Source organism: Callithrix jacchus, chromosome 11 (assembly GCF_049354715.1).
Source record: "Callithrix jacchus isolate 240 chromosome 11, calJac240_pri, whole genome shotgun sequence".
NCBI classification, from domain to species: Eukaryota; Metazoa; Chordata; class Mammalia; order Primates; family Cebidae; genus Callithrix; species Callithrix jacchus.
The window spans coordinates 104169427-104191882 of NC_133512.1; the positions used below are offsets into that span (position 1 = coordinate 104169427).

General features: G+C 45.2%; 1 protein-coding gene and 1 pseudogene across 2 annotated transcripts in view; one reads left to right on the forward strand and one right to left on the reverse strand.

Annotated features, from left to right (window-relative positions):
- The window catches only part of CLCN1 (chloride voltage-gated channel 1), a 37346-nt gene that overhangs the window by 11478 nt on the left and 3412 nt on the right, over nucleotides 1-22456 (reverse strand). For both annotated transcript variants that reach the window (XM_035254521.3, XM_002751883.6), the window contains exons 2-14: nucleotides 21989-22109; nucleotides 21117-21248; nucleotides 20442-20570; nucleotides 20087-20220; nucleotides 18519-18596; nucleotides 17172-17250; nucleotides 10631-10756; nucleotides 9910-9994; nucleotides 9573-9674; nucleotides 8725-8809; nucleotides 8310-8459; nucleotides 2356-2425; nucleotides 2057-2167 (exon numbers count right to left, since the gene is read on the reverse strand). In XM_035254521.3, the coding sequence (XP_035110412.2) occupies nucleotides 2057-2167; nucleotides 2356-2425; nucleotides 8310-8459; nucleotides 8725-8809; nucleotides 9573-9674; nucleotides 9910-9994; nucleotides 10631-10756; nucleotides 17172-17250; nucleotides 18519-18596; nucleotides 20087-20220; nucleotides 20442-20570; nucleotides 21117-21248; nucleotides 21989-22109 (1402 nt within the window). The remainder of the gene's footprint in view (nucleotides 1-2056; nucleotides 2168-2355; nucleotides 2426-8309; nucleotides 8460-8724; nucleotides 8810-9572; nucleotides 9675-9909; nucleotides 9995-10630; nucleotides 10757-17171; nucleotides 17251-18518; nucleotides 18597-20086; nucleotides 20221-20441; nucleotides 20571-21116; nucleotides 21249-21988; nucleotides 22110-22456) is intronic.
- LOC118143949 (U6 spliceosomal RNA) lies at nucleotides 16978-17069 on the forward strand (annotated as a pseudogene).

Genomic DNA, 22456 nt, shown 5'->3' on the forward strand with positions numbered 1-22456 from the left:
CCAGCACTCATAATGATTTGTCAAGAGTAGGGACTACAGGCTGGGCATGGTGGCTCCCACCTGTAATTCCAGCACTTTGGGAGGCCAAGGCAGGCAGACCACGAGGTCAGGAGTTCAAGACTAGCCTGGCCAACATGGTGAAACCCCATCTCTACTACAAATACAAAAATCAGCTGGGCATGGTGGCACATGCCTGTAATCCCAGCTACTCTGGAGGCTGAGGCAGGAGAATTGTTTGAACCGGGACCCAGGAGGCGGAGGTTGCAATGAGCCAAGATTGTGCCACTGTACTCTAGCCTGGGCTGCAGAGCAAGATTCTGTCTCAAAAAAAAAAAAAAAAAAAAGTAGGGACTACAATACTAAGCTCTTAGAAAATCATCATTTTGATCTCATTCTATAACCTTCACCAAGTTACAAAATCTCTGTGTGTGCCAACATTTTCATCTATTACATGAATAAAGTGATGTCCTATCCATTTCTTGCTTTTAAAAGTTTGGATGATTATTCACTGAGCATTTTATTTTATTATTTTAAATTATAATCATTATTATTACTGTTGTTATTTGAGACAGAGTCTCACTCTGTCGCCCAGGCTGGAGTGCAGTGGTGTGATCTTGGCTCATGGCAACCACTACCTCCCAGGTTCAAGCGATTCTCCTGCCTCGGCCTCCCAAGTACCTGGGACTACAGGCACGAACCACCATACAAGTCTAATTTTTGTATTTTTTAGTAGAAACAGGATTTTGCCATCTTGGCTAGGCTGGTTTTGAACTCCTGGCCTCATGTGATCTGCCTGCCTTGGCCTCCCAAAGTGCTGGGATTACAGGCGTGAGCCACCATGTCAGGCCTCTTCACTGAGCATTTTACAACTCAGTTTGACTTTTTTTTTTTTACCTTGGGCTTTAGGTATTAATGCCAACAATTAATAAGTAAATAGAGTGAAAACCCAAGAATCATGCTATGGACTTGGAGCAATGAGACCTGTGTCAGATCCTGATCTGACTGTTTCTCAATGGAATGAGTAGAGCTTAATTCCTCTGGAGTCCCATGCTCTCAACTCTAAAGTGAATGGGGTCATTTAGATGACTTCTAAGACACTTGTAGATCTGAAACTTTTTAATTCTATAAGGTCTCTGAAGATAGAATGTGTCTTAATTTTGGTAGGATAGAAAGGAAGGAAGGAAGGAAGAAAGGAAGGAAGGAAGGAGTCACAAAAAGGGAAATATAGGGAGGAATGACACTACTGGATAATGCATACAACATACTTCAGAACATAACAATCACAAGACATGTGTACTAGGAAATATTCACAAGGGAGGCATGTGTACCAGGGAAGCATGAAGATGAAGAACAAGAGTTGATGACCCTCATTGATGAAAGAGGCTTTTATAAAGAAACTATGTGGGGGGAGCAGGGTACCAAATGAGCTGGAAAGCTTGTCAGCACTTCTCTATCTAGAGAAGCCATGGCCTTAGATGTGATGGGATTTTGGTGAGGAAGGAAGCATAATAATCCCAGGATTCTATTGGTGTTAGGCATAACTCTATCTCAGAAGTCATTTTAGAATAAAGAAACTAATGCTCAGAAAGGCAGCGATCTTTCTTCATGGTCACTGGTAACAACATGTGGCAGGAGAAGCCCAGAGCCATGTTTCTTAGCTCTTAGTTGTGTGCTCTTAGTCCCTGTCAATATCAACATATCTCAGGTTGAGTCAATCATCTGCAACCTGAGCCAATCATGGGCATTGTTGGTTCCATGATTCTTAGAAAGGGAAGACAGAACCTTTATCAAACATTCAGACACAATCCTAGAATCTTACAATCTCATTTAATCCCTGTAATCCTTTTCTACATGAGGAAACTAAGGCTCATAGAAGTTCAGTAAGAGCTAATGAGAGTCAGAGCCACGGGTTTGTTATCTGAGTAAAAGCTGAGTTAAGTAGCACTAAACTGAAACCATACTGTGTAACCTAGAATGAAGATGCAATGGGAGAGTTTAAGTGTGGGGAGCTGGGGTACTCAGTGTTTGATTCCAGGGAAGTGGGAATGTTTCTTACCAATTACTGCATAGCCCCCAGGTAGGATTTTGTAGATGATGTCATCAAATAAAATACCATCAGGAAAGAGCATGGCCATGATCTCTCCTACCAGCCTTCCAAATGCAGCTCCTAGAGCGAAGATAAAAGGAAGGAAGGTGTTAGGAGATCCAAGTTCCTTGCTCTCTGTTTTCAGAACCAATCTCTCCTTGGGCATTAAGACCAAACACAAACTCCCACCATCCCGGGCCTTTCCTTATTTTTCCTGTATTCTAGATTGCAACTGTCAGTCAGACCCCAGACTTCCCATCAGAACTCACCTAGCACAAAAACGGGCATGAAGCCTCCGCAGGGTATTGGCATAGTGGTGGCTACGATGGACATCCAGAACTAGAATAAAAAGAAGCATTGGAATACCCTCTCACCTCTGCCCAACAGACATGCACACACCCAACTCCCTTCCCACTATCCTTTCTGCAGAAATCCTGGGATAGCCGATCCTTCTGAAAGCCATTTTGCCTGCTACCCTTCTTCCAGAAACAAAACACAGAGCTCTCAGGCTGAGATCACCAAAGACAGTACTATCAGAAGGTTCCTCTAGATGGCGAGACTAAATCTCTCCTTCTTTGAATGCCTGTATTTGCCTTCCAGCATTCTAGCTAGAACAAGGAATGGAGCCCCAGAGTAATTCTCTTTCTCTGCCCCGAAAGAGCCCCAACCCATTGTACCCATTTAGTCCAGAAAGTTTGCCTCAACAAAGTAGCCTGAAACTCTTGAAGCTGGAGGAAAACCTTTCCTACTCAGGTTATATTTCTGAAAATGAGCTCCAGTTTTTTTTGTTTTTGTTTTTGTTTTTGTTTTTTGAGACAGAGTCTTGCTCTGTCACCCAGGCTGGAGTGCAGGCACGATCTCGGCTCACTACAACCTCTGCCTCCAAGGTTGAAGCAATTCTCCTGACTCAGCCTCCTGAGTAGGAGTAGCTGAGACTATAGGTACATGCCACCATGTACCTACATGCCACCATTTTTTTTTTTTTTTTAGTAAAGATGGGGTTTTGCAGTGTTGCCCAGGCTGGTCTCAAACTCCTGAGCTCAGGCAATCCACCTGCCTCTGCCTCCGAAACTGCTGGGATTACAGGCGTTAGCCACTGCGCCTGGCCAAGGAGCTCCAGTTCTAAGTGTCAGACATTTAAAGTCTGAGTGACTTCTGGTGTGATTAATCTAATTTCATTGTGGTCATTCACAGAACCATCTATATGGAGAAACTCACAGTAGAACCTGGAGAGATCTACCTGCCTGAGCCACTTGCTTTAATCATCAAATCACCTGAAGCAAGGATCAAAAATTAGATCTGTCCCAGCTCTCTACAGGAACGGTACATTGAGAAAGCCTGATTCGGTCAATGTAATAGAAAAACTCTCTAAGGCCAACTTTGTAAGCTAGAATTCCAATAGAAATTGAGACAATTTTAGCAAAAGCATTATGTACATTTTGAGGCAAAGAGGACAAAAGAATTGGGAAATAGAATGGAAAAAAGGCTAGTGGTTGAACTTTTTAAATATATGTAAAAGAAATAAAAATATCAGATGTAATGTGTAAGCAAAGCAACAGGTTTATATATCCCTCCCAAAATAAGTAAACCAATTTTAGAAAAGGAACTCAAACTTACTAGGTACAAGATGGTAGCTGCCGAAGCTCAGGACAAACTGCCAGGATGGAAGTATTGACAGTTTTAGAGCTGTGGGCAACTGCACCGTAAACTAATGAGAAATATATTTCTTAATTTTAAGAACCTTAGAAAGAAAGGATACCCGCCATCCAGGGCTGACCTCAGGAGGTCTTTCTCAAAGACTCTGAGAAAGTCTCATCCCAGAAGCTCTGAGATGAGGCAAAACACCCACTCCTTCATGTCAGAATTTGGCTATTCAAAAACAGTTGAGAACTGCAAAAATAAATGGGCAAAATGAGGAGAATATAGACTGAGGATTCCCTGAGGACAGAGTGCATTTTGCCCTTTCTGTCTCCTCTCTGCCCTGGCACAGTGCTCAATAAATATAGGAAGGAGGTAGCCAGATGTGCAGGTAGAAAGGAAGGAAGGAAAGAAGGAAGATGGGCTGAACAAATAGTATTCACGCAAAGGAGAAAAAGCTTCTCAGAGCTAATATTTGCTAGAACACTAAAGAGTAATGCTCATCCAGGGGAACTTGGTTTAATTTAAAATGCTGATGACCAGACCCTGCTGGAAGCTACCACATCAGATTGTCTGCAGATAGGGCTGTAGGCATTTGTGGTTTAAGCTTCTTAAGCAATTCTGACATTTAACAGTTGGACACCCCTTGAACTATCCTGTACCATCTCTTTGAAATAAGAACATAAGAGCCGTAAGAGATTTTGTAGGCTCAGGTTAATCTGAAAGCTCTAGCAATTCATATAACAGGTGACCAATAGGTCTGATATCAGAGGATGAACTTTAGATTATCCTCCAAGATATGTGTAAGAACAGTATTAGAATCAGAGGACATTCAAGTTACCAACTTCTGTAGCACAAAGGATGACACAAGAGATTAGCAAAGTTTTTTAGCTATTGGCACATGAAAGGAAAGGTACGGAAGTAATGTTAAACACAAATAACTCCCAAGACTTTCTTACCTTTCTTTCTTTCTTTCTTTCTTTCTTTCTTTCTTTCTTTCTTTCTTTCTTTCTTTCTTTCTTTCTTTCTTTCTCTTTCTTTCTTTCCTTCCTTCCTTCCTTCCTCCCTTCCTCTTTCTCTTCCTCTCTCTCTTTCTTCTTCTTTTCTGGTTTTTGATGGACCCTCACTCTGCACACCGCTGGTGTGCAGCGGCATGATCTCAGCTCACTGCAACTTATGCCTCTTGTGTTCAAGCAATTCTCCTGCTTCAGCCTCCTGAGGAGCTGGGATTACAGGCGTCCACCACCATGCCTGGCTAAATTTTGTATTTTTAGTAGAGATGGGGTTTTGCCATGTTGGTTAGGCTGGTCTCAAACTCCTGACCTTAGGTGATCTGCCTGCTTCGGTCTCCCAAAGTGCTGGGATTACAGGGATAAGCCACTGCACCAGGCCTTTTTTTTTTTTTTTTTTTTTTGCTTTCTTTGTTTTTCAGATCCAGACCTACAGAACTCTCAAGATTTTAAATACTCAATTCCAGAGAACTGGAAACAGGAAACCTATTATGACAGATTCTACCGTATATAGGCCTTTCATTAGAAGGAGTGAAATGAAGGATTCACTTCAGGAGAATGAAGTGAAAGGAGTGAAAAAAAAGTTCTGCAGCCTCAGGGTGCACAGAGAACCTAGTGATACTAGGTAACAATGTTAGACTTATTAAAAGGGAAATGAGGATTTGGAGTGGTATTCATACTCATCTTAAAAGCGCTTCTCTTGATATATAATGTAATGACACTTTCCATGTCATGAGATTGAGAAAGACAGAAGTTAGAAGATAGAATTTCCTTTCATTAATATTATAAAAGAGCTGAATTGAGAATCTTACCTGCCTGTACAGATACTGCCCAAAGACCACATAGACTGAATTTCAAATTACACAGTGGAAAAATAGTTTCAGTCATGTTTATATTTTAATTTAGCTATGTATCCTACCTAGCTAAAAAATAAGTGTATGGTTATTGTGCCCAATGATTAGACAGCGAAAATGCTGGGAAGTGGTGATAACCAGGGAGTATCATAGATTTGTAGCAGTGAATGGTTTTATGTTTATAAATATTATAGGACATTATAGGCCTGCTGCAAACTGCTGGGCTTGAAATATAGCCCAGGAAGTATGTGGGTTTTTTTCCTGAAACATGTATGATGTAACATTATCATGGATATAATCTAGTGAGAAATTAATAATGGTGGCATAGAGTTGAGTCCTCTATATTATCTAAGTAGGTTTCTCAAAATAAGCTTGAATTTGTGAAGTGGAATCCAGATACGTACTTGGGAATCTGAGGAGCTGGGATGAGGTTTGGGGGAAATGTTGAAAAAATATACAGTATTTTGTTTCTACAGAACTTTTCCAAATCTTGATATTTTAAAGATACATATGATTCCAATGTTGCCATATAGCTCAGTCTAGAGGAACCTCAGAAAAATACAGTCATCATCATTGGACTACTGTCCTATTCTGAGATCCACTAAAATTTGCACTTGGTTACTGTAGGTGGGTTTGTATACTCAACAGCTAATTATAGGAGGTTGGGATTTAGGAATTAGAGAAGATGAAACTATAATGAAAGTCCAAAAATCAAATCCCTAACAAGACACTGAGAACTTCTTTTATGATAAAAATCTCAAATCTCTTGAAGAAAGACATTTTTAAAGGGATTAAATTAATAAAGTGGGTGTGTAAAATATGAATGCTATAAACCCAATTAAACCACCTGAAGTGAGATGTGGAAGATCATTTGCAAATATAGTTTCTAGAAACCCATGGTAAACCCTGAGAATATGTTACAGAGTTGAAATCTGGTGTATCAATTATTTGCTGTCTGTAGTTACAACATCATTGAAAAGTACATTAAATAAACAGCAAAAAATAGAAGAACATTTAAAAATATTTTTAAATATTTTTTCTATTCCAAGCATAAGATTAGCCAAAGATTAATGATGAAATATTATGTACTTGGCACATAGTAAATGCTTAATAACATTTATTGAACAAATGAATACATGAACCCGCTGTAGCTATTGCAATATAAATATAACTTAGTGACTCATATCCTGGGAAAATGTAGATTTATAAAAGGTATCATAAATAAGTTAATAGCAAAGTATTCGAAAGCTTGAAAGTTCAGTATGAACAGCCTTATAAATGAGGACTCATGTACAGAGGAAAATGTTGTGTTATTTAGGCAAGACCTACTTTAGTAAAGAAGGTAATCATCACAAAAGAGAAAAAAAGGCAATCAACAATTTTTTTTTTTTTTTGAGATGGAGTTTTGCTCTTGTTGCCCAGGCTGGAGTGCAATGATGCAATATTGGCTCACTGCAACCTCCTCCTCCTGGGTTCAAGCGATTCTCCTGCCTCGGCCTCCTGAGTAACTGGGATTACAGCGTGTGCCGCCACACTTGGCTAATTTCGTATTTTTGGTAGAGACAGGGTTTCACCATGCTGATCAGACTGGTCTTGAACAGTGACCCACCTGTGGTGATCCACCTGTCTTGGCCTACCAAAATGCTGGAATTACAGGTGTGAGCCACCATGCCCAGCCAGCAATCAGCAATTGTAATAGATTTCACAACCAGGGATAGAAATAAAAATATCTTACTATAAGACAGTAATAGAGAAATCTATAAATACATGATCCTTGATGGACAGATATGAAAAAGAACTGATGTAAAAGAGATCATCTTTTGTTGCCCAATGGAGGCTAGAAGAATATGGTTTGGGAATGGCAAAATCCTCAGTTTCATTACCTAAATAGACAATAATAACATTTATACAAACTATGTGTTACAATTAATTGTATTAATTAAATACAATTAATTTAAATATTTTATCCCTTTTGACGTTCTACAAAAGAGATTATTCACAAGACTGGGGAAAAAAAAAGATGTGCAAATCACCTAAAAAATGGATCATCAGGTACATGAAGAATGAAGTACTTAATTGTCTAACAAGTGGGGGGATTTGGTTAACGAAGTCAAGGCTCTTACAGTTATCTATACTGCTTAACTCTATCGTGTACTTTTTTGCTTGGCTATTGTGGTAGCTTAAGAATTTAGCAAGAAGAACAATCAGAAGGGTTAAGCCAAACAACAGTAAGTTGTATGAACAAGGGACTCACTAAGACATGAATAGAGCAATTAACTCAGACACTGGTTTACTTCTACAGCAACTTAATAGTCTATGGGTTTGTTTTGTTTCTGAGACAGAATTGTCTCACTGCAACCTCCACTTCCCCCGAGTTCAAGTGATTCTCCTGCCTCAGTCTCCCGAGTAGCTGGGATTACAGGCATGTGCCACCATGCTCAGCTAATTTTTTTTGTATTTTTAGTAGAGATGGGGTTTCGCCATATTGGCTAGGTTGTTCTCAAACTCCTGGCATCAAGTGATCCACCTGCCTTGGCTTCCCAAAGTGCTAGGATTACAGGCGTGAGCCACCAGGCCCGGTCAACTCTATGGTTTTCAAATGACTTATTTCTAGGTTGGATGAAGACCAAATGAAATTCTACCCCTTCCTACCCTATGCAAACCCTGGGTTCCCAGATTGAAAACAGAGGTTTAGGGCATAGGTAGTGTCAGGAGCAGTACCTTCATGATGAAGAAGAGAAAGATGATGATGACAACGTTGACCTGGGGGTGAATCCACACAGCAGACTGGCCCAGGCTCTCGGGGTCACCTGCATGTTTCACCCATGTATTGTTGTCAAACAAAGTACTGATGGCTTCACGGGGCATCAGCTGGGAGAGGAGGAAGCAGAAGGAGTGGGTTCTCCAGGGACAGCCTGTGCTTCCGTTTTTTACAGAACTTATTCCCTAGCCTGATTATTCAATTGTCTCTTTTGCCCTTTTCTCAGGGAGAATCTACAAAGTCTATCCTTGCACAAAACTACTTATGCTCTGAAGCCAGAGGGATGTCTGTGCTGTTTCCTCTGTCCCATGTAGCCCCAGTAACCTAGTCATATGCTCAGTGACCCGACCCCACCTCGGCTCCCCAAGAGCTGACCTCTCCAGCCATGAATTGACCCATTCCTGGTGGGAAGGTGAATGACGCAATGACAAAGGTAATGATTCCAGGATACAGCAGGCGGCTGAAAAAGAAACAGAGTTAACCCCCGCAATTCAGCCAACTCAGTAAATACCACACTGAACGTCGGCAAGCTGAAGTTTCCTGTAGTCCACTGTAGTCTCATTTCTTTAAATAAAGAAGATTCTCTTCACACAAAAAAGTAATATTTGAAGGCGGGTGCGGTGGTTCACGCCTGTAATCCCAACATTTGGGGAGGCTAAGGTGGGCAGACCACTTGAGGTTAGGAGTTCGAGACCAGCCTGGCCAACATGGTGAAACCTTGTCTCTACTAAAAGTACAAAAATTAGCCAGGCACAGTGGCACACGCCTGTAATCCCAGCACTTTGGGAGGCCAAGGTGTGCAGACCACTTGAGGTCAGGAGTTCGAGACCAGGCTAGCCAACATGGTGAAACCCCATCTCTACTAAAAATACAAAAATTAGCCAGGCGTGGTGGCTTGACCTATAATCCCAACTGCTTGGGAGGCTGAGGCATGAGAATCGCTTGAACCCAGGAGACAGAGGTTACAGTCAGCTGAGATCGCACTGCGGCACTCCAGCTTGGGTGATGGAGTGAGACTTTGTCTCAAAAAACAAAAACAAACAAACATAATCTTTAAAGGGGATACCACACAATTCACCCCCTAACCATGGTATCAGGGGTTCCTTATATTTTAATGCAAGCCACCCAGAGGCATTTAATGCCTTCCTCAAAGATAAAAAGGGAGGAACTCTTAGAGAAACCAGAAAGTAAATGGGTAGGGCAAAAGAAGGGCAGTGACTCACTGCTTAGCAAGAAACTGGCTGAGGGCCTTGTGCTTTCGGACACCGAGCATGACTTGGCGATGCAGATACACAAATACAGCTCCCAGGAGCCCACAGCAAATCCTGAGGGTGTAATATATAAAGTTGGAATCTTACAGACATGAAATCCTCATCTCTTGGCCCTAGCTCCTGCAGGGAAACAAATACCAGGCTTCTGCCTTTCCTATCTACCCACATCTACCCCAGCAATGTCCTTTATTTGTGCCAACCCCACCTTCTTTCCAGCTTGGGTCCCTTCCAATCTACAGCCTCACCCCATTCCCTGCTCACCACACACAGTGCAGGTAACCCCACTGACCCGATGGCAGCAAAGGCTGGGAGTTCCTTCAGGTCAAAGGGAAAATCCATTCGGAAATTGGTTCTGAATAGAGCAGTGATGGTGACTGTAGGATGGAAAAGCCGGGATTCAGGTGGGAGCTTCGCAGAAACCCGACGGGAGACAGAGGTGGGCAGTTTTCAGGATTAGTTCCTTCCTTCCTCCATACCCAGTTTCTCCTCTTGAATCTCTTGAATGTATTTTCCTCTTTTCTTTTTCTTTCTTTTTTTCTGAGACAGAGGCTCACTCTGTTGCCCAGGCTGGAGTGCAATGGCGTGATCTTGGTTCACTGCAACATCCGCCTCCTGGGTTCAAGCAATTCTCTGCCTCAGCCTCTTGAGTAACTGGCATTACAGGCACCCGCCACCACACCTGGCTAATTTTTTATATTTTTAGTAGAGACAGGCTTTTGCCATGTTGGCCAGGCTGGCCTCGAACTCCTGACCTCATGATTCACCTGCCTCTGCCTCCCAAAGTGCTGGGATTATAGGTGTGAGCCACTACGCCCAGCCATATTTTCCTTTTTTCTACATACATCCCTTCATAGATATACTCCCCTACTCCAGGACCTATATCTTTGTCATATACCCTTGGGCCTTGGTCCCACCCCTCAAATGATGCCACCCATTATTCCTTTTCTGAACTGCCCCACAGAGTTTTCCTCTGCACAAGCATTTCTGTTTCACATGGCCTCCTTGGTTACCAGCATCCTTGTTCCACACGGCCAGCACTCGGAACACGAAGGCACTGAACGTGGCTGCAAAGAATCCTCGCCAGTAGTTCCGAACAGCAAAGTAGGTGGAGGTGACCTCGATGCTAAATAGCACGCCTGCAGGGGCATAGAATGGAGTTGGGGACAGACAGCAGTGAAAGGGCTCCCCCACACTCCCCACCCCTTGGACCTAAGGAGTTTGCTGAAGCAAGAATCTGGGCAGAATTAATAGCAGAAAATAATGATCTCTTGGATTCCTATGCTCAAAACCATACACCTGCTCAGGCTAGGAGTTTTTTGTTTTTATTTTTATTTCAGACCAGGGATGGGTCCGACAAGACACAGAGAAGACTGAAAATGAATGGGCCTTCAACCTCCAAAACATGAGGATCAAGTGTCCATGCCCTTTGCATCCCTTAGAATGTAGGCTTGAATGGGGTTTCAAAACTATTAGATACCCACATGGACTAAAGGTAATTGAAAAAATTCTGCAGAAAAGTTAAGAGAGAGAAAGTTCTAGAGCAGGTCCTCAGCGGAGTTGCCAAACAGAGCTCAGGATTCACAGGGACTCTCCTTAACACCCTCCCCTGGACTTTCCTTCTGCCCTACATAGACCACGTACCTGGGGCAACTTTATAAGGAAGACAGAACTAAAATAGGAGGGGGCTTTGCAGGAGCTGACAATCCTCGATAGTTCAAGAAAAGAAGCTAGAGGAGTCATACACATTTTAAAAAAACGATTACTAAAAACCTGCCTTAAAAGGACCAATGCAAGGGGAAAAACCAAGAGGCTAGAAGAAGATAAAAACAATGATGTTTAAGAAAGGTGGGTGAGGCAAAAGGAAAGCTAAGTAGTAGTTCTAAGTAGTACTGTTTCTGAGCGTAGGTGCTGGAGCAGAAATTGAGGGGGTAGAGCTACAGAAAAAGAACAAGGGTTGGTAGGGACAAAGTAAGGGATGTGAGTGAGGCCATAAAAAGCAACACAAGAGATGCAAAGAAGAAAAAATCTTTCAACATATTAAGAATAAGGGGAGGTGGACTTTAATCCGATGCAAAGTAAAAATTGATGACAAGATTACCTAAAACCTGGCAAAACCTCATCTTTAGCCAAAATGAGAGAGGAGAACCAGGGAAATGCAAGCACCCACATAACTGGATGAATGGAGATGAGGTCTGGCCTCAGGAAACCATAAACTGGGCAGGTTTGTCCCCTTTCTCTCCTTGTGAACAGGGTGAACGCCCCCTTCAGGCAGCATCTCACATCCTAGTAATTTTCTTCTCCCTGAGCTGCATTCAAATGTCGTATCTCTTGAATCTCCCAGGACCACCACCTTCTATTCGATAGGTGACAGTCGACTAGTTATATCGAGTCATTTGCACCAAACGGAGGGTGGTCTAATGGTTACATCAGGTCATTTGCAGCAGGGAGAGGATTGCCTAATGGTTAATCCCAGATGCAGCAGCTGCTGCAGTTTGGCAGAGAATTTCCAGTGGTCAGTCCCAAGTCCCCTTCCCTGGAAAGCCATCCTCAATCCTCCTCTTGAGGTTGAAACCATCCGTCCTTCAGCCTGAACCCTCAGAATTCTGGGCTGTTACAGCAACACCACTTTCAGATCCGGATATTTGTTTACATTTCTAAGATCCCCTAGGATTGAAAATTCCTTGGAGGCCAGGCCCGGTGGCTCATGCCTGTAATTCCAGCACTTTGGGAGGTCGAGGTGGGTGGATCACGAGGTCAGGAGTTCAAGATCAGCGTGGTCAACATGGTGAAACTCCATCTCTACTAAAAATACAAAAATTGGTTGGGTGCAGTGGCAAGTGCCTATAATCTCAGCTACTTGGGAGGCTGAGGCAGAAGAATTGCTTGAACCTGGGAGATGGAAGTTGCAGAGAGCAGAGATTGCACCACTGCACTCTAGCCTGAGTGACAGAGCCAGGCTCCGTCTCGGAAAAAAAAAAGATAAAAGAAAATTCCTTGGAAACCAGCACCTAGTATGGTGGCTGGTGCATAATCAGGGCTGAATGCCTATTCTGGGGACGAGCAGAGGAGGAGAGGAAACGACAGGATGAGGAAAGAGAACAAAAGAGAATAGAATTTCAGAAAACAGCAAGGCAATGGGCAATGTGGGGCAGACAGAGCTTGCTGATGACCTCTTCTGCCCTGCTCTTCACATCACATCAGGTAAGCAGCTGCCTCTGAGGCCTAAAAGGAGGATTTGACACAGCAGGAATCAGGCAGAGTGAGTCTCTCTCCTTTTCTATACCAGTGACAAAAGCAGTCAGCTTTGACTTGCTTGGGTGTAAACTATGCAACTGATGAATATTTTACAACAACTTTTTTTGAAATCCTGGGCTAGGTTTTCTTTCCCACAATGTGGTTCTGGGACATTTTCCCTTGTAGTCTGTCACTGTATGCTCCAGAATGAGAGCTAATTTTAATATAAGCCTGAGCCAAACATAAAATGTGCAGTTAAAAGGAAACAAGGCATTAAAAACAAAAACAGCTTTTGAAAACTCTCTTATCAAGTTCTGGAACATTGCTCTTCTCCCACCCTGGATTCCCTCTCTACCTTCTCTGCTGCTCCTGTGCCTCTGCCCAACCCTGGGCTCTGTCCTTGTTCTCCTACTCCTGCCACTCATAGGCACACTTTCTCTCTCAATTTCACGTATGCTCCTGTCATCAGCTACACCTATTAGCTGCTGATTAGCAAAGCTATGTTCCTGAGCTTCAGACTTATCAACCCCACTGCACAAACAGTATCACCTAGACATGCCATAGGAACATCAAAGGCCATACACTCCAAAGGGAAAAGTATCAGCTAGCTCCCCCCACACTCAAAGTAAAATGTATCAGCTAGCTTCCCACCACACTTAAAGTGAAATATATCAGCTAGCTCCCTGCCCAGACCTGTTTCACTTGCCGTATACCCAATCTTTGTTACTAAAACCACCATCCACCCAATAGCCCTTGTAGGAAACCTGGGTGTTAGCCTAGATCCCTCCTTTCTTTTACCCCATACAAAATTAGTCACCAGGTGCTGTGGCTTATGCCTGTAAGCCCAGCACTTTGGGAGTGGAGGTGGGCGGATCACTTGAGGCCAGGAGTTCGAGACCAGTCTGGCCAACATGGAAAAACCCCATTTCTGTTAAAAAATACAAAAATTAGCCAGGCATGGTGGCGTGCACTTGTGGTCCCAGCTACTCAGGAGGCTGGGTGGAAGAATTGCTTGAACTCAAGAGGTGGAGGTTGCAGTGAGCCAAGATCGCGCCACCGTACTCCCGCCTGAGCCGCAGAGCCAGACTTTGTTTCAAAAAGGAAAAAAATAAAATTAATCACTAGGTTATACCAATTTTACTTTCTATCATTCTTCTCTCTCTCTTCTGTCTCTGTCCAGTTCAGTCTCTTATTACCTAGCATCAGGACTATGACAATCGTCTTCTTGTTAATCTTGGATTAATCCTGTAAATCCCCAGGTCAGTTCTGACCTGCACACATCTGACAAAGGGATTGGGTGGACGTTCACCGCTGGTCACGTCACTTCCTTGTGCACAAGTCTTTTCATGACTTTAATTCACCCATGACAGCATTTCCCAAAGTCAGGGCTGTGAGATGCTACAAAACCCATGAGACAGAGTTCTGTGGGAAATGCTGCATTACAGCCACATTTTGGATATTCTCAATGCATGTCAGCATAGCAAACGTTCTCATAACTTTTCTAGTTTCAAAAAAACCTATCTCTTTAACCAAGCATTTTCCAACTAATTTGTAGAACCACTTTTACATATTATATCTACTAAACCATGAAACACATTTGTGCAAATCTTAGTCTAGAGAAATCTATATTGTGTGTGTGTGTGTGTGTGTGACAGAGTTTTGCTCTTGTTGCCCAGGCTGGAGTGCAATGGCACAATCTGGGCTCACTGCAACCTCTGCCTTCTGGGTTCAAGCGATTCTCCTGCCTCAGTCTCCTGAGTAGCTGGGATTACAGGCATGCGCCACTATGTCTGGCTAATTTTGTATTTTTAGTAGAGACGGGGTTGCTCCATGTTGGTCAGGCTGGTCTTGAACTCCTGACCTCAGGTGATCCGCCCACCTCAGGCTACTAAAGTGCTGGGTTTACAGGAGTGAGCCACTGTGCCCAGCGGGATAATTCTATAGTCTTATATATAGCTGTGAGGGTCTTCGTAATTCAGCCCCCCTTTACTTGTCCAGACTCATTTGCTATTATTCCTTCCTCTGTATCCCCTGGTACTACTCAGCTACTGTAATGAGAGTGCCCCCATCTGAACTTTGCAATGCTGTTTCCTCTGTCTAGAATACCCTGCCCTCACCACCTTCCTTGGAAGTCCTACTTATTATTCAAGCCTCATATTAAACACTCTTTTGTGAAGCTTCACGGGCTCTCGTAGGCAGGTTAGCATTCCACTGTACTTAACCGCAGCTGCCACTGTGGGCAGTGACAATAGGTGTGCCTGCCTGTCCACCCTCTCAACCAGGAGCACCCTGGGTGTGCAAGATCCAGCACAGGGCCTGAGACAGAATGGGAGCAAGATGCTTGTCATTTTAGTGGAATGCTGAATTCTATTTATTTCTTTCAATAGGATAAGAAATTAAGAGCTGACTCCATAATGAATACATCATTTTGATACTAATTTCCTTTCAGAATTATTCAATATTCATTTTAAAAAATCAAGTAATGGGCCAGGCATGATGGTGGCTCACACTTGTAATCCCAGCACTTTGGGAGGCTGATGTGGGCGGATCACTTGAGGTCAGGAGTTCGAGACCAGCCTTGCCAACCTGGTGAAACCCTGTCTCTACCAAAAAATACAAAAATTAGCTGGGCATAGTGGCATATGCCTGTAGTCCTAGCTACTTGGGAGGCTGAGGCAGAAGAATCCCTTGAACCTAAGAGGGAGAGGTTGCAGTAAGCCAAGACCCTTGAACCTGGGAGGTAGAGGTTGCAGTGAGCCAAGATCACATCACTGCACTCCAGCCTGGGTTATAAAGTAAGACTCTGTCTCAAAAAAAAAAAAAAAAAAAAAAATGACTGTGAACGTTTAACGTGTGTAAAAATCCAGATACATTATCCTCCACTGACAAGGATTAGTGGCTTTAACGACTAGCGCTGAGGGAGAGAAGTGTGAACAGGATGCTAGCTGGTGCGCTTGCTAGCTGGGGCTCCTTAGTCTGTGCGCTTTGCCCCAGTGTTTGCATAAGTTAGATCATGCATCTGCATTAACTTTAAACTATTCTCTATGTATCATTCCTGTGCCAAGTCATTTGAGTTCCCTGGAAGAGTCTATGAAAAGACTGGTTAACATTTCCATAACTGAAAAGATACCTCTAACAGTGGGTCATTCAAGAAGCATACAACCTTCCTGCAATTTCTTCACATATCACCTTGATGTCCCTTTTTATCATCAATGAATCCAACGAATGAACTGTATAATCCCTGCCCTGTTAATCTAGCTATAATTGATTTTGATGAGTCAATAAAGAGACACCACTGCTTTCTCTGACCACATCTATTTGTTAATCATTCATGATAAGGGAAATAACCTGAGAGATCACTATTTGCCTTATACTTGGAGAAAGAACTAACTCAACTTTAAGCTGCGATCAAGACATTAATCCTTTAAAACTCCCCTAACTATTCCTCACTAAAAGCTTATTATTAATCTAAATAAGGTCTACCTGAATTCCTGTGTCATTAATAAAACACAACAAAATGTGGATTTTTTCCCTTGAAGGAGGAAGCTCGTAGAGTCCCCATTAGAGATGTCATCAGTGTAGGGCAAAAACATCCAACAATACAAACAGGTTTGCTTTTTGTTTTGTTTTTGTTTGAGATGGAGTCTTGCTCAGTTGCCAGGCTGCAGAGCAGTGGTGTGATCTGGGCTCACTGCTATCTCTGCCTCCCCAGTTCAAGCGATTCCCCTGCCTCAGCCTCCCAGGTAGCTGTGATTACAGGTGCACACCACGATGCCTGGCTAATTTTTTTATATATTAGTAAACATGGAGTTTCACCATGTTGGCCAGGATGGTCTTGATCTCCTGACCCTGTGATCCGCCTGCCTCAGCCTCCCAAAGTGCTGGGATACAAACAGGTTTTAATATAAGTAGAGGACACATGGAGACTGCCTTGGTTTTAATTCCTGGCTCTGACCTTACTAACAGAATAAATTTGTTCAAGTCACTTGCACTCTCTGTAATTCAGTTCTCTCCTCTTCCTCCTCTGTAATATCTGTTTCCTATGGCTTTGGCCAGGAATAAAAGTAAGTGCTTAGAACGTTACCTGGCACATAGCAAATGCTTACTAAAAGTTAGCTGTTCTGTGCTCGCTTCGGCAGCACATATACGATACAGAGATTAGCATGGTCCCTGTGCAAGGATGACACGCAAATTCGTGAAAAGTTAGCTGTGCTTGTAAGTAATGTGGTAATACCAGCACTTGTGAATACTGATTAAAACTGTTTTGGGAGCCAGGCCAGGCAAGCTGATTGATGGGGGAGGGGGCCAATCACTTGCCTCCAAGTGGTGTCCCAAAACAACAGCCGACTCCCACAGCACAGCCCACCGTCAGGATATCAGAGTAGTAGTATGGCTGCTACTAGGGGAGAGACAGAGAGACAGGTAGAAGAGAGGGAGGTGGGCAGACAGAGGACAGGAGAACACGCAGGGATGGGGAATAAGGCAGAATGAGAGGACTAAGTCTCAAGGAGTTCTTGTGGTCCCATTTTCCCCTGTGATTCCCAGGCCAAAAGAAGCTCCATGAGTTTTGCAAAAAGGAAGTGACCTCATAGCACAGTGCCAAAATAAAATGGAAAGTAGAAAATGAAATAACAGTTAGGCAAATAGGCTGGGCACAGTGGCTCATGCCTATAATTCCTGCACGTTTGGAGGCCGAGGCAGGCAGATCACCTGAGGTCCAGAGTTCAAGACTAGCCTGACCAACATGGAGAAACCCCACCTCTACTAAAAATACAAAATTAGCTAGACGTGGTGGCACATGCCTGTAATCCCAGCTACTGGGGAGGCTGAGGCAGGAGAATCACTTGATCCTAGGAGGCGGAGGTAGTGTTGAGCCAGGATCCAGCTACTGGCAAATATGTCAGGCAAGTAAAATAACAAATGATAACCAGAAAAGAGACAGCAAGAACTCCAGTGAGCAGTACTAATAAATCCTGCAGCAAGCAGCAACCAGTCTCAAAAGAATACACAGCCCTTTGGTGAAAAAATATAGGTATCTGGACCCCAGGGGCGTGATCAACAATCACTCCCTGGATGTCACTCCAAAGCTTGTGGCAGCCACCTAAACCCCCTCTTCTAGGTCTTGCTTAGGCAACCAGGGTAGGGAGGAAGTGCAACTTGCCTCCAACAGGGGCTGCAAAGCGGCATCCCACGCCCACTGCACAGGCCAACACCAGGAGGTCAAGCTGCCCAGGCACGGTCTGCAACAGAGAAGCAGGCAGGCAAGGGGTGGAGGGGTGGGGCAGGCAGGCATATGTAAGAGGTGGGGTGAGGGATTGGGAGCTACAAAGGGATGGGGCAGCACAGGAGGGAAACATGGAGGGAAACTGACAGAGAGGGCATGGTGTGGATTAGCAGGGAGAGCCTGGGAGCGCACCACAGGCCAGTCCTCATGTGGGGGGCACAGATCAAAGAGGGGTGGGCATTAGGACAGGCACAGGCTAAACCGAGGCATTAAGTGGATAGGGTAGGCGGACAGGGGAAGAGGAAGGAAGCAGGGATTAGTGCGATGCCCCCTTCTGCACCACAGCCAGCCCAAATCAGAGGCAGCCCTCCCAACACCCGACACACAGCTGGACTCCTTCTACCACCTGGCCCCAGCTCATTTCACTGCCTCAACCTTACCTCATATACCCCGCAGAACACAGACATGAACTTGCTGAGGACAGCAGCACAGATGCTGGCAATGTGAACAAAGGGGCCCTGGGAGAGAGGAGAGAGAGGAATCGGGGGTCAGAGGCCAGATGGAGGCCCCGTAGCACTCACTGGACTCATATTCCTTACTCCAGGCACTGTGCCAGGGGCTGGAAGTACAGGAGTTACACAGAGGTCCTGCCCTTATGAGGCTTCATCCCAGAGAGGAGGAAGAGGAGAAACCAGTATGTTTCTCCTCTCAGAGTTTCAGGTAATGCCAAGGGCTGTGAAGAAAATCAGGGTGAATAAGGGGACCGAGAGCCAGGGTGGAGGAGGGTGGGAGGGCATGTGTTTAGAGAAAAGGACCTAAGGAGCCTCCCTCGATAGAGAGAAGCACCTTGAGTGATGGGAGGGAGGGAGCACCCAGATGTCAGGAGGAAGAATGTTCCAGGCTGAGAAAATAACACACAGGGCAGAGTGACTGAGGGACAGAAAGGAAACCTATGAGCCAAACACACGAGAGCTGGGGCAGAGGTCTGGAGAGAGGAGTAGCCGGAGTCCACTGTCTCAAAGGTTATGTCTGTAGGAAGTTCCAATTAGGCTGGGCATAGTAGATCACACCTGCAATCCCAGCACTTTGGGAGGCCAAGATGGGCAGATCACCAGGAGTTGGAGACCAGCCTGACCAATATGGTGAAATCCTATCTCTACTAAAAATACACAAAAAATAGAAAAATTAGCCGGACGTGGTGGTATGCACCTGTAGTCCCAGCTACTCTGGAGGCTGAGATAGGAGAATCTCTTGAACGCAGGAGATGGGGGTTGCAGTGAGCTGGGATTGTACTACTGCACTCCAGCCTGGGCAAGAGAGCTAGAAGAGCTAGATACCATCTCAAAAAAAAAAAGTTCTGATTTTATTTTAAGAGGCATGGAAGCCTTAAGAAGTTTTTGACCAAAGGCCAGACATGACTGATTCCATTTTTAAAAGATGCCTCTGGCTGCTGGGTGGAATGTGGCAATAGGGGACAAAGATGCTCTCCAGCAGAGAATGGAAGGAGGCTGCACCCCACCGAGCAGCCTTGAAAAATGTACAGTCTCTGTCTCAGATTTAAGGAAGAAAATTGGTCTGGATGATCATTAAGACTGGTTTTCAACCACGGGAGATTTTGTCCTCTGGGGCCCATATTGCAGTGTCGGAGGACTTGCTGGTGTCACCACTGGGGGATGCTGCTGAGCATCTAGAGAGGATCAGAGGCCAGGGATGCTGCTAAGTCCCCTCCACTGCCCAGGACAGCCTCCCATAGCACAGAATTTTCCAGCCCCAAATGTCAGGTGTGTCCAGTCTGAGAGCCTGCTCCAAGCTCCCCAAGCTGTGTGGCTTTTGTCTTTGGACCCCAGGTGGAGGAACTTCCAAAGCATTTCCCCTTCCTAATGTCCCCTGGCTCTGGCCTTGGTCCTGTCCCTGATCCACTTCCACTCCCAGAGCTCCCTCTAGAGTTGGTGCCACCCTGGCTCCCAAAGGTCCTTCCCAGCTCTTGCCTCAGTCATGCCAGGCCTACCTCTTTCCCCACAGGGATGCCACTGCCCAGGCCTGCAGTCAGGGCGACAACCTTGGCCACAAAGGCTTTCATCGTGAGATATTCCTTCAGGACAACCCCACGAAGTATTGTCTTCATCTCGGGGATTCCAGAGCCTAAAGGCATTGAAGGATTAGATGCAGGGTCAAGGTGGAGGTTAAAAGGTAGATGAACGTCTGGAACGTGGGAATGGGAATTGGGTAGCGGGGGATGAAGAGGCAGGTTGGGGAGGATAGGGCGAAGCAGCACAGGGATGTGGGTGGGGCTGGACAAGGGGGAGACAGAGAGGGCCCCTCTCAGGCCACTCAGTTCAGGCTGTCTGGTGGCAAGTTCTCACCAACAGCCTGAGGAGAGATGAGGTGGCAGAAGAGGGCGCTGAAGAGGATGAGGACGAGTGGGAAGGTGACCCAGACCAGGAACTGCAGAGGAAGGCTGGGCCTCATTTGAGCGTAGGACCACTTGTAGGCTGCAGAGACACATGCCTGGGGTTAAGCAGAGCGTGGCTGAGCAGCCATGTCTGCGCACCAGGCAGTATATCCAGCGTGTTTCCAGGCTGTGCTCATTCTGTGTGCCCTTCCCTAGATGGTGCTGCTCTCATTTGACACATGGGAAGCCTGGGTTGTGGGAGGTGACATGGGCCTGTTCCAGTTGGTGGTTGGTGGCTGTGTCACGATTCCCACTGGAGTACTGGGGCTGTAGGCCTGGGTGTGACAAACCACCCAGTGTGCCCAGAACCAAGGGGCTTCCTGGGATTTGGGATGTTCAGTGCTGAAACTGGGAAAGTTCCTGGGAAACTGGGGCAAGTTGGTCAGCCTAATAGAGGGGCACCCACTGCTGGGGTGGCAGCAAGTGGAGGGGTGTGAGAACTGGGGCGGGCCTGGACCTGGTCTTTTCTGAGCCTAGAGTCCCACCTGATCCCTCTCTGTGCAACATCCGCTTCCCACAACACACCCTGCTTCCCTTGGTAGGAACTCCAGAAACAGCTGTGGGCAAAGGTCCAGGTTAAACCTACCCTGAAGGCTTTTGGCACTGACGTAGTCCATGCTCCAGCTGACCAGGGCCATCAGCAGTCCCAGAAGCACCAGAAAGATCCAGTCTTCCCCTAACTTTCTTCTCACCATCTGTCCCAGGCGGCGGACACAATCTAGGAAGAGATGAGGGTGTACAGAGAGAGAGAGAGAAGAAAAAAAAAAGCAGCTAACCAGTCACTACTTTGGGTTTGAGACTCAAGAGGGGAGGGGAGGCCTTGGCCCCTCAGGGTCTTGTCTGTGCATCTGATGCACTGAGTTTCTCATTACCCCTCTGCCGATTGCTGCCCCAGCCCCTGCAAAAGGCACCACAGCCCAATTCCCCGTGAATACTTGAATTCCTTTCTAAAACTCGTTTCTTGGAAATGGGGGAAGAATAACAGGGAATAGGGAAAGTGTGAAGGAGGCGGAGAGAGGTGCCTTTTCCTTATTACTTAGAGAGGCCAAGCATGGTGGCTCACGTCTCTAATCCCAGCACTGTGGGAGGCCAAGGCGGGAGGATTGCTTGATGCCAGGAGTTCAAGACCAGCCTCAGCATCTCCACCAAAAAAAAAATTTAAATTAGCTGGGTGTGGTGGCATGTGCCTACAGTTTCAGCTACTGGAGAGGCTGAGGCAGGAGGATCACTTGAGCCCAGGAGTTCTGGGCTGCAGTGAGCTACGATCACTCCACTGCACTTTAGCTGGAGCTACAGAGTGAGATCCTGTCTCTTAAAAAAAATTAGAGGAGAGTTTTTGTAGCAGGGCAGGGCAGGGCAGGGCAGGGAAAATGTACGTGCAATAGGATGCCCCAGTTATCCTCATAATCCCTGTACCTCTTTCTACTCCAGATTCCTTTATTCCTCAGTCCCTATCACCTTGACATTTGGAGTAGCGATCCTCATCCTTGCTGTCCACAGTAGAACTGGAGTCCGTCTTCTTGGGCATCCCCATGTCCCCCTCCTTGTCTGAGAATTGTTCTTTGTGATGGCCATAAATCTGGACAGAGGGAAGATGATCAATGTCTGTCTTGTTGAAGAGTGAAAAATAATAGACAGAAGGCAGCGCGTAGACTCACAGAGGAAAAGAGCAACAGCTTTACTCACAGAAGAAGAGTAATAGCTTTTCTGAATTCTGGGTGCTGATTGCATGCAGGGTGACTTTGTGGTCATCCCTGCCCTCAACTCTCCACCCTCCATTCCTGCGTTTCCCACTCTTTCCCTTGTCCGTTTATCATTCCTTTTCTCCACCCATTCTTCAACCTCTACTCATCTTGATCCAGGGGAGCCTTTATCAAGGAGACCAGTTTCTACTTTGAAGCAGAGGTACAGGACTGTGCTGAAACC